The sequence below is a fragment of the Typopeltis vanoorti genome, chromosome 14 (genome assembly GCF_054136105.1).
Source record: "Typopeltis vanoorti isolate ZY-2024b chromosome 14, IOZ_Tvanoo_1.0, whole genome shotgun sequence".
NCBI lineage: Eukaryota > Metazoa > Arthropoda > Arachnida > Uropygi > Thelyphonidae > Typopeltis > Typopeltis vanoorti.
In genome coordinates this window covers 85,007,269-85,020,143 of record NC_143562.1, presented here as the reverse complement: position 1 = coordinate 85,020,143, position 12,875 = coordinate 85,007,269, and the positions used below count along the sequence as shown (strand labels likewise).

General features: G+C 33.5%; 1 protein-coding gene across 5 annotated transcripts in view; it reads left to right on the top strand.

The window, feature by feature from the left end:
* Positions 1–12,100, top strand: part of lig (ubiquitin-associated protein-like lingerer) — a 465,599-nt gene extending 453,499 nt beyond the window's left edge. For all 5 annotated transcript variants that reach the window (XM_090403755.1, XM_090403757.1, XM_090403754.1 and 2 more), the window contains one exon: positions 10,676–12,100. In XM_090403755.1, the coding sequence (XP_090259881.1) occupies positions 10,676–10,957 (282 nt within the window). In that variant the 3' untranslated portion in view covers positions 10,958–12,100. The remainder of the gene's footprint in view (positions 1–10,675) is intronic.
* Positions 12,101–12,875: the final 775 nt, after the last annotated feature.

The following is a 12,875-nucleotide window of genomic DNA, read 5'->3' as shown; positions in this document are numbered from 1 at the left end:
GAAGGAACTTTGAAAAAACAGTCGTCTGAATTTATGTCATATTCACTTGCTTTAGGTGAGAGCACAGATGTGAAGAATACAGCACAACTGGCTATCTTTGTCAGTGGCACTGATCAACAATTCAGTGTGACAGAAGAACTGATAGTGCTCGTACCTATGATGGGAACAAACGAAAGGCACTGATTCTTGAAGCTGCCAAGACAACATTCCAGTGTTTCGACCTAAGCTTAACCAACCTCGAGGGTGTGGTAACTGATGGTGCCCCTGCTATGGTGGGAAAGAACAAAGGGTTTGTTGTGTTCATCCATTACCACTGTTTAATCCACCAGGAGGATTTGTGCACAAAAACTATTGGATTTGAGATTGTAATGAAAGTTATTGTGACTGTCATCAACATTATTAGGGCAAGAGGATTGAATCATCATTCAATCACAATCCAAGAGTGCCAAGCAGATCATGGCAATGTGGTTTATTATAGTGATGTGCGTTGGTTGAGCAGAGGGAAGGTTCTTAAAAGAGTTTGACTTAAGGAGCGAAATACAGCAGTTCATGCAAACCAAGTGGAAGCTGATTGCAGAATTCAACGATCCAAAGTGGATAACAGACTTTGCCTTTGTGACCGACATCTTATTGCATATGAATGAGCTAAATACGTGGCTACAATCCAAAGATCAACTGGTGCACACATCAAATTGATGTGTGCACCAGTTGATGTGCACACATCTGTTTGATCACATCAAAGCTTTTGTGGCCAAGCTCAAACTTTGGGAGGCACAACTTGCAAAAATAAAGACTTAACTCATTTTCAGCTTCTCACTGAGTCCAACTGTTGGTCTCTTGATGAATACGCTACAAAATTAGCCATGTTGCAAAGTGAGTTCGAAGAGAGATTTAGTGATTTTCTTAACCAACAGTCTTCTTTAGATTAATTTTCAGTGTCAATGCTGCCGAAACCTAGGCTCGAAATGGAGCTGCTAGAACTCTAAAACAATTTTTCTTTGAGAGAAAAATTATTCAATGTGCCCTTGCTTACATTTTACAAAGACTACATTTCTGAGGATGCATTCCCTAATATTCGCCGGCATGCTTTGAAGATGTGCACTTTGTTAGGAAGCACGTACTTATGTGAGCAGTTCTTTTCCAGAATGAAGCATGTGAAGTCCAAGACAAGAACTCAGATTACGAACCAACATCTCGAGAATGCTCTGCCTTCCAACATTGATGTCAACATTGACAAGCTGGTCAAGGAAAAGCATTGCCAATTTGCCCATTGACATTGTAAAAAAATGTTTTCTTCATTAAATTATCTTTTTTCAAGTATTGATTGTATTTACTTATCATGAACCCGACTCCTACGTATGCTCTTAAAGCTGAGTTTGTTTATTTTTATATGATTTTATGTAAAGTATCAAATGCACAGCGTTCCTTGTGAATCTGGAAATCATCTTACAATTCTCAATGCCGCAGTATTGCTTAGTGGCCTGCGAGCTTCATTGAAATTTTTAATGCGGCCTGCACTATCTGAACGGTTGAAAACCCCTGATCTACACCAACACTATCTACTGTCTGCCACCACCACTAGTATTTTCACAGACAATTACCAACATCCATGGCCATGGCAGATTTGAATCTGCAGCCTTTTGCATAGAGAGTGGATATGCTAACCACTACACAATGCCAGTTCTGTATGTTTTGTCATAAATAGTTTTTTATATATATATATCATCATCGATTTCCTGATATCTACCCTCAAGTGATGTTCTGGCTACTATGACAGCACCATATGATTAAGTTTACATCATTATTATTAATCTTGTATCCACAATTTTTCTCCAAATTAATCTTATTATTTGTCAGCACTCCAGTAATGTCATATCTAACATTGCATGCTTCTAAGATACTTCTGACTGAATCAATCGACCTAGACCTTGGTCTTCCTCTGGGTCTCTTTCCTGCCATCTTAGCATCGAATACCTGTTTTGTTAACCTTTCTTCTCCCATTCTACACAAGGTACCATACCCTCTTAGATTAACTCTGCTTATACATTCTTGAATACTAACAATGTCTCAAGTTCCTTTCTAATATCTTCATTTTTAATCTGATTCTGCTATTGATGGCATCTGTTCACTCTCCGAATTTTTCTCAGAACTCTCATATTTGTGGTCTCCAGTCTTTGATCGAGCATTTTTTTTCTAACTCAAAAAAAAAAAAACTTACATGCATAACTTAAAACTGGTTCAAACGCTGTCTTATATACTGCTAGTTTGGTGTTGTGCCTAATTTCTCCCTTACTCCATATAAATTTATTCAGCTGGCTAACCACCATAGATTTATTTTGCATAGGTTTTGCTCATTTTGTTGTTTATCTCCAGATTTAACTTGCCATCTTCACTAAAAACAGTGCCTAAATAGTTGATATATACGTGTTCTACAGGCTCTCCATTCAGAATGCAGTTGATGTTCAATGTTTCTGCCTATTTTCATAGTTTTGGTCTTTTTATTGCTGATTTGCATGCCATATTTGTTACAGCTGTTATTTAATTTAGTTAGAGAATCCTGGAGATTTGCACTAGATTTCTTTAGGAGTACATCATCATCTCCATAAAGCAGAGCTAAGTTTGACATCTCCAATTCTAATATCAGGCCTAATGCCACTTTCATTCATAATATGATCCATAGAGATGATGAATAAACATGGAGATAATGTATGCCTGAATTTACATCAAACCATCTTCCTGTATTTCCTTCAGTTCTAAATGCTGACTTAAAATGTAAATATAGACTATGTATTGCTCTGTATAAAGTTCCATTTACCCTATATAATAGTAGTGTTTTGAAAACTTTTCCCTGGGCACCTTGTCATATCTTTTCCAGATCTACAAAACTAACGTATAGATCCTTGTCACATTCCTATGATTTCTCAACTAATTGTTGTAAAGTGAAAATCTGATCCTAACAACCTTTATTTGGCCTGAACCCAGTTTGTTCTTCTCCAAGTTTCTCTTCCACAATCTTTCTCAACCTCCTTTTTTTTTTTGCAAGTATGCATGCATAAAGCTTACCCTGAATAGTAAGTAGAGAAATTCCTCTGTAATTCACACATTCAGCTTTATTCCCTTTTTTATAGATGGGAACTATTAGAGCTCAACTCCAATCATCTGGAATTCAACCTTCTGACCAGGCCTCTGAATTATGCAGTATAGCCACTGCAAAACTTTTATTCCTCCGTATGTAAACACTTCTTGTCGAATATCATCCACATTTCAAGTGTTTGATGGCTTTCTCTGCCTTTAGTATTGATATGTACTCTTCTTTGCATTCCTTTTTAAAATGTTCCAGTACAGTTCTATCATTGCTTGTTTCATTTAAGTCTTTCAAAATAATTATTCCAGACTTACATCCTTATCTTCAGTTTTCATGTTACCTTTATTATCTTTGATTTCCTTTACAGTACTCTTTTCTCCATTGCTAGGCTTTTTTTTTTTTTAGCTTCCAGAACATTTTGCCACCTTCCTGATATTTATTTTCTATCTTCTTATCCAAGTGTCCTCATTATTTTGGTTTAGCTGCTTTTTTACACACAGTTTAGCTCGCTACATTTTTCTCTGTATTCTTTTAGGGCATCTGCGACTTATTTGCTAGGAACTTTTGGTATGTTTTCTTATTTTATAGAATTACTTCTTTAACTTCTTGTGTCCACCATAGGGATTTTATTTTTCTATCCTTATAGACAACCTCACCACATATCTCTCTAGCTGAATCAATGAATATCTTCTTCAGAGTTTGGCACCGAAACTCCGAAATTTGGTTCTTGTTTTCAAACTGCTTCAAATTTTCTTGAACAATGTATCAGTAGTCAAGTCTACAGGTTACTTGTAAAAGCTGTTCAACTTTAATTCTTTTTAAAACTTTCTTACATACTGTTATTTTAATGTGATATATATTTTTCTCCTGCTTAGCACTAAATAATGCTTACTTCCATCTTACTCTTCTGTTTAGGTCTCCAACAAGGACCACTTTTATATATATATAACTTGGTTTGGCTATTGTTTAGTATAGTTTTATTTGGGTTGTTCTAGACATCTGTTTACTGAAGTGCCTATTCAAAGTTCCAGTGACTGCCAGGACTTTGCTTTTTATATGCAATGTCAATTTCTCCATTGGGGCTTATGTTATTTCCTAGATATTTAAATTTGTTCACTTGTTCTGTTACTTTGTTGTAGATGACTAGTTTGCATCTTTTAATTTCTTTACCTTGAAATGCTATTGATTTTGTTTTATTTATTGAAATTTTCATGTCATACTGTTCTATTGTTTTGTTCAATATGTGTAGATTTTTCTGTAATTGATCTTCACTTTCAACAAAAATAACTTGATCATCAGCATACAAAAGGCTGGTTAATTCTTTATTTCTTATTGTAATTCCTATGATTTTGTTTTTCGTCCACTTTTTTGAAATTTTTTCCATATATTATATATATATATATATATATATATATATATTACATGTAAATAGAATTTGCGTAAAAAGAACTAACTGACTCCGTAGAAAAAGTGAAGATTGGTTCCAAACCTGAAATATAAGCAAAATAATGAAAAAAAAAAAAAATTAAATTCGTTAGAATCATAAGATTTTTATTTACATTTCATGGAGAACACACATACATATAATGAATTTTAATAACTTAAAAAAAACATTCATTTCAGTTGTTTGCTAAGGATTCTATAAAAAAAATTGTGTTATTCGCTATCAGTTTCTGACAATAAACGTGAAAGTTTTCGTGGGACTGTAATATCACTAGAACTACTAGATATGGGATTATCGTCATCGACTTCCCCCTCAACTTGTGGTGGAATTCTTCTTGTCATGTCTTGAACAAAAGTACCACTGGTTGTTTCAGTAGTTTTAGGCATGAACTCAGTTATTAATCGCTATGTTGATGCTTTAGATAAATCGAGATATAATTCTCTGTTTGAAGACATTAACAACTTAAGCTTACGTGAAAACTTCACAGCACGTTCTTCATTTGGATCATGTTGGGCAAAATAATTGCCTAAATTACTGGCCAGTTTAAGACCTTCTTTAATTATATCAGCAGTAAAAGTAGGATTATCTTGACCATTATCATTAACTTCTTCGCTTTCAGGAGTCTCAGAAACAATCTCCACTATTTTGTCTTCGCTTAGAGGTTTGTCAATTAATAATTCTTCGATATCTGCTGACGTAAGATCATCGAATCCTTCTCTGCCAATTTCACATGCCAAACTTATTATATTGGGGTATTCTGCAGTATGATTGAAGGGAACAGGAGCATTCTTTTAACACATGCAGGCCAAATAGCTTTCCAGCATGCATTCATAGTTTCTGGTCTCAATTCAGATAACGATAATCGAACCTAATCAATACAATCCATAATTGAAATTTTTTTTTCACGCATCCATAACTGACAGTGTTTCATCATCAACATACTGAAATGTTCGTCTGACATAATATGTTTTAAAAGTCGCAATTATACCCTGATCTAGTGGTTGTAGCAATGATGTGGTATTGGGCGGCAGAAAAAAAAAATTGCACATTTGGGTTCTATGGCAGGATGACTAGGTGCATTATCAAGAATCAAAAACACTTTAAATTCGAGACCCTTGTCATTCAAATAGCGTCTAACTTCTGGCACAAAATATTTCTGGAACCATTCGGTGAAAATATCAGTGGCCACCCAAGCTTTTTTGTTGGCCATCCAATGAACTGACAATTTTTGAAAATCTACTCCTTTCATTGCCCGTGGTCTTAATGATCGATTTATGAGCAGTGGTTTTAACATCCAATCTCCTAAAGCGTTCGAACAAAATAGGAGTGTTATGCGATCCTTTGCTGCTTTGAACCAACCAACAGTTTTTTGCATTTTTGATACGCAAGTTCTGTTTGGCATTTTTTTCCAAAAAAAGGCCAGTTTCATCCATATTCCAAACTTGTTCACGAGTGTAACCTCCATCTTCAATTATTTTAGCAAGTTTTTGTGGAAATGTTTTAGCAGCTGTTTTATCAGCAGAAGCCGTTTCACCTTATGTCTTTTAATAAACTTAGCCAGCCAACCATTGCTTGCATGAAATTCATATTTTTTCCTCGATTGAGATGAAGTATCTGCAGTTTTTTAATCTGTTCATAAAATCTCAATGCTGATTGCTTGATCGAATTTTCGTCAATTGGCATTCTTTTTTGTACATTATCTTCTATCCGCATCACTAAAGCTTTTTCGGCTTTTTCTAGAATAACATCTCTTGTGTATGATAATAATTTTGCACTCGATTTTGTACCAGAACATACTACTTTTCTAATAGCCTCTTCATTTTTCTTTATAGATCTGACAGTTGATTCACGGACTCCAAAATGCTTACCCACAGCTGTCGCACCTTCCCCAGTTTGAAGACTATCTAAAATTTGAATTTTTATATCCAAGGAAACAGCTTTCCTTTTTTTTTGGTTATTGGCAACATCATGTGAGGGCTGGATTAAAATCTTCAGTTAATGAAATGAAAGTTTGAAAATTACATATAGCTTACCATTTATTATTTCTTGGCAAAATTATTAATTTTATAACGTGATTTTTATTTTGATTTCACTTAAAAAATGCAAATGCAAAAAATGTGGTAACTGTGTTGTCTACTCAAACACCAAATTCAAACTGCTAAGAACTGCTTTTTTATGCGCAGTCAGTTATGTACTGTAATTCGGGGAATTCCCAATAAATGAAATTCGTAAGAATTGAGAATTTTCTTAATTGAAACGAGAATGCAATTCTACAAAATTCTCAGAATTTTCTTGAATTACGGATTTTTTCCTAACTTAGACTTTAGGTTGGCCGCGTAAAAGTGAATAAAAATCGCGTAAAAAAAATAAAAAAATTTTGATATCCCAATTCGCATAAAAAGAGGTTTAGGTGTATTTATTATTGCTTTGATGGTTTGAAGTGGAGCTTTCAATTCACACAGTATATTAATTAATTTTGATCTGTTAATTTGATCGTATGCTTTCTCATAATCCAGGAAGACCATATATGTTGTCAGGTTAAATTCTTTTCTTTTTTTCTATAATTTGTTTGAGTGTAAATGTGGGATCTGTGCAAGATCTTCCAGTAATTTCCTTGGCCCATGGTGTTAATTTACTTTTAATTATATCTAAGTATATTTTATAGCACATATTTAATAAGGATATTCCTCTGTAGTTTTTGCGATCTTTTCTGTTTCCTTTTTTGAATATGTTTGACTATTGCTGTCTTCCGTTCTTGTGGGATGTTTCTGTTTAGGAATTTAATTGATCTTAATTCAGTTAGAGCTATATTTGTATACTTCTGAATTTATTCCATCTTCTCCTGTAGGTTTTCTGTTTTTTAGTTTTTCCAGTATTTTTTTAGATCATTAAACTGTATTGGTTCTTCATTTATTTCTTGACTTATTACTTGTTTTATTTCAATTTGATTATTATTATTGTTTAGAAGCTGGGTGTAGTTAGTGATTGGTCCATTCTTTTGGGGAGTGGCCTTCTGATTGTAGATTATCCTTTGTTTCTTGAGTCTTTTTGATTTTATAGCTCTTGTGGTCCATTTATATCAGGCTCTAATCTTGATACAAATTTTTCCCAATCTTGTCTTCTGATTTTCCTGGTTTCTCTTCTTGTGATTGCTCTGATTCTTTTATTTGTATCTATTTCATTTTGTATGGTTCTGTCGTTTAACCATTTAAGGTACGTTTTTGTTTTCTTTCTTATTAAAGATTCTATTTCTGTGTTCGAGGTTCTGAGTACTTTATTTTTTCCTTGCAGTTTTGATCCTATGGCTTCATATGCTGATTGTTTTACTATTTGTTTGATGTTTTGCCATTCATTTTCTATATCTGTATCTTCATCTATCTTCTTTGTATGGTTTGTAAGTCTTGATATAGTTCTCTGATACTATCTTGCTGTAACAGTTCTATCTTAAATTGCTCCTGCTTTTGTTTTTGTGTTCTTGTACTGTTTCTATTTCTCTGGTTCAGGATCTTAGTATTATACTGCTTAATAAATAATGGTCTAAGTCAATATTGCATCCTCTGTATACTCTGCAATTTCTTACAATCTTTAGTTTTTCATCCACTGTTATATAGTCAATGATGCTTTTATATCCTCTGGCACACAGGATATAAAAGAATAGACAAGATAAGAAATGAAGAAAAAAGAAAACAGTTATCCATAATTAACAGAAGACATCACAATCTATAGAGAGAACTGGATAAACCATGTAGAAAGAATGAATGAGGACAGATGGCAAAATATTGCCTGGAAATATAAACCAAACAGACACTGGTCAATAGGGAGACCTAGGAGGAGATGGGCAGAAGATTTTTTAAACCCTTGAAAATGTTACAGGCAAACAATTTCCTAATACTGGAAGCCAAGAAGAAGATATATTTTATCTTATTGCTTGTTGTGGCATGCCGATCATTACAAATGCCTGTTTTTAGTTGTTCTCTGATTTTTCTGTAATGAATACATTCAGTAAGATGATAGGATATACATGCACCATTTTCTAAAGATGGATATACTATAAAGTAACCAGCTAATTGTCATACAGTAACCTAAAATAGATGCCTAACAGACAGCAGTAATTGCCTTTGTATAAAATATACCATAAATATTTTGAGTGTTTCCTTAGTCACTGCTGGCACATCAAATGATATCACTGACTCTTTCCATCAGTCATTGTATAGGAATTCAACCAGAATTCCTATACAACGACTGATGAATTCAACCAGAATTCAGAAAACCCACTGATGTAGTAGATCTTTGGTTTTTTTCTCTATTCAGAGGTTTAATAATGATTTTAAATGCTTTCATCCTAAACATTTGTTTATGGCAGAAGTGTTTGACTATTTTTGTTCTTTTTTTCCTCATAAAAGTGAAGCAGTAAGGGGTTAGAACTGAAAATGTGTGTGAAAATGATCATGTCATTAATAAATAACCAATAATAAATGACTACGTATCACTTGAGTTTTTTTTTATCATCATCAAATTCCTGATATGTACCTTTATACCATTACTAACTTCAATAATTTTTCTCCATATTAAACTGTTATCTGTCAAGACTCCTATATTATCAGATCTTATATTTTTTTTTTACTGTATCAATTAATCTTTGGGTCTTTTTCCTGCCAACCTGGCAAAGAACACTTGTTTTGCTAATCTTCCTCTCCCTTTCTGTGACCATCTCACCTGAGATTAGCTCTAGTAAAAATTCCTCAATGTTAACAATAGCAAGTTCTTTCCTAATATCCTCATTTTTAATCTGATAATGTTTTTGTTTTTTTTTTAATTTGCATTACAAAGACTGATAAATTCACTAACCTATAAATAGTTAACAAATTTGCTTCAACCTTTGTATAGCTACACAGGGTAAAAATTAGCCATAATATTAACAAAAGCTTAGAAATTCACTAAGTCCAGGGTTGAGCGTACATTTATGATGTATCACGCTATCGTGGTACTTTGCCTGAACTGCACCTGATTTGCCTGCATGGTAAGCCAGCACAAATTTTTGCAATTTCACTTAATTATGTGAATGACTTGATTTCAGCTTTTATTAGCTAATTGTCCTGTCACTGTGTTTGCCCTGACAATACTAGCATTGTTACACTAGAGAAATATTAGATGTAAAGTTAATAAATGGGGTTGTTTATTAACAGTGGGGGGCTTTGTCCAGCAGTGGTCAGAAAATGGTTGGTGATGATGAATTTAAAAAAAAATTATAAAATGGTATGAATATTGTATTAATTTAAAAATAAAAAAAACTTCCAGCATATTTTATTACCTAGTAAACTTTTTCCCTTTAATGTGGATATCCCATCAACAAATGGTTGCTGACACTACATTAATACAATATAGTGTCAGTATTAGGTCAGCTAAGAACTAATCAGGAAAACCCCACTCTAGTGGCCAAACATCAAAACTCTTTCAGGTATGTTACTTCAGGCTTCCAGTAAACAGGATTGTGATCTTGCACTGGTTGATGAAACTCATCTACCATCTAAAGACAATCACAAACATTTGTACTTACAGTGACATTAGAATCCATTATTCAGCTGGGTTAGTGAACCTGTTTATCTTTTGTCGGAACATGACATCACAACTATCAAACAAGGTTTCATATCTTTTTTTTATATATGTGCGTGGGGGTTACAGCATTTTTAAAAATGCAAATATTGTTTTTGTACATTATTTGTGATACTAATATTTTAGCATTAATGTAACTCCCTTAGACTAGTTTGAACAGTACTGAGAGTGGTGTTTAAAATTACAATGCATACATTGCATTATTTACATATAGTCATGCAACATTTAGCATGTGCTCAACAAAGTAAAGAAGCACCTAAACAAGTAAGCAAAGTTTTTTGTGTAAGGCATTAAATGGTTGTGTGGATTGCAGATGATAGATTCATATACTTTCTAATATGCCTCATAATGCAATTGCTTATTCAGGTTATGAAGGGAATTTTTATATTAAAAATGGACTTGAAATCAGCATGTTTCAGATATCTACTGTTTTCAGACATTTTCCTATCAAACCTTACCTTACTTTTTTAATTATTTGAATATTATTTCTTGAATCTCTGATTATAATTTTATTATTTTTTATTTTTTTTAAGTCTTATGACAAGCCTGGATTTCACACAGGAACACCACCACCATTCAATATTCCTGGAAGCCAGACTGCCGGACCTTTAGGTGCCTCTTCTGCACCATATGCTGCGCAATTCATTCCTGTTCTTGCACATGGCCAACATCATAACACTCTGTTGCACCATCATTTGCAGCAGGATTCTTCCCAAACTGGTGGTAACCCAACTGGAGGTCAAAGAGGACCTCAAGCACTTGGACAGCAGAAGGGAGCCAACAAGCAAAACTTCTCCTACTGGGGCAGCAATTAGAAATTAGCATGCTGTAAGCAGTTTCACAGTGTTCGCTTTCTAATGGTAAGGAGTGTGTTCATAGTAGATGGAGAGATCAAGATGAAGTACTTTGTGTATAATGGTGTATTGGTCCTTATGTCAGGACTTTGTCCGTGGATTAATTTGCTTCTTACACAAGAAATGTATATGCCAAAATATGGCATTTGTTGCCTCTGTCTAAAGCCCTCTGTCATGTAGTAGTTTTTAACCCTATAAATGGGTATTTTTCAGACATTTAGATTACTTTGTGTTTACATCAAAAACAAAAAAACAACAAAAAAACTGCACAGTGAAGGTATTAAAGTTCTGACGAAAAAATAAACGGGGTTCGAAATATAGTCAGTGTACCTTATTTATTAAGGAAGTTTAAGACTAATTTTTTACTGCCTTCAGCTGCCTTTGTAATTACTAGGGGCTTGTTTATGAAGCAAAGTATAAATAGGTATATTTATGGTGGCTCTGTATTTCTTTATTTCATACATAATGCACAATTGTGTCATTCTGTCTGAGTATTGCCACCTCAGCAATTTTTAATCACTTTAATTTGTTCATGCTTTAATTGCTATAGTTTTGTCTGTAGATGTGTAAATGACTTAATATTAATAAGAGCCCATTCTCTCAAATGCAGATGAATGAATGAATGCTGTGTCAAAATAACCTGTTTACTCATAAAATAAAAATTGAAAAAAAAAATGTTATTGCATCTGCTGTAGCAGCAGACATTTCCATATACAGATTTGTGCTGTAAAATTGCATTTGTCTTAATGGCCTTGTACAGTTCTAGATTCGTCATTCTCACCATTAGCATATCTTGTCAAATGTTAATAGATAGAAGTACAACCTTCTTCCACCTCACATTGCTTCTCTTCCATAATTCTTAAGTTTGATGCACTCACAGAGACCTTCTCTGCTTAGTACTCTTTCTATCTTTTCTCTCTATCTCATGATGTTCTGTGATTTTTCAGTGGTTGCTGTGTATATATATTCCAAAGATGGTATTTGCAACCCCAGTGTATGTGTGGGGAATGCCTTTATATTAGATTTTGATTGTATTCAGTATGTTACTACATGAACTGACTTTGTGGTTGAATCAGCAAGAAAGTAAACTTGGTATGATGTTCATCTGTGTCAGTTTTGTGATTTTTTTTTTAAATTTTACACTCCCCCTTTGTACATTTATACATGCATATTGGTGTGGGGATGGAAGGGAAGAAGATTATGTAAATTTTCCTGTTTGGCATGGCATTCAGTTTTCAAATTAATTAATACAATTTTTTATATCTTAATTTGAAGGTAAGTTATGTCTGCAAGAGAGGATAAGATTAAATCTGTAAATCCGAATTTAAACAGAAATATCAACAAATGTATTAATATTCTGCAATAAAGCTTCACTGTTTCATCTGATAGGTTGGAAATACACTGTAATAAAGATTGTTTAATCCTTGTAAGTCATTAATTCAAAACTGAAGTGTATAAAAATTCATTTCAAACTGATATGATGAAAATATGTTGGTCAGCATCCAGCTGTTTAAAACCTAACAAGATATTAAAAATAGAATACCGAATGAGCTCTCAAAGAATGAGTCTCATAAATATGTTGTATTTCTTCTCATCTTATGCTTTTGAATTGTTAGGAGTTAGAAAATAACACAAATTTCAATTTCTCTGTCTGTAAATCTTGTGTTACGGACATTGGCTTTCAATATATTGGCTATTTCAGGAGATAGAGAAAATCACAACATGATACAGTTGACTCACTGAATACAACACTGTTATAATAAACTGCAGAAAAGTCTCATTCAAAGCTGTACAGGCACAATTATATTAAGTCACTATAACAAACTAGTTTCATTGTCACTATAGTGAGCATGTCAAATGTACATAAACAGTTAAAAAC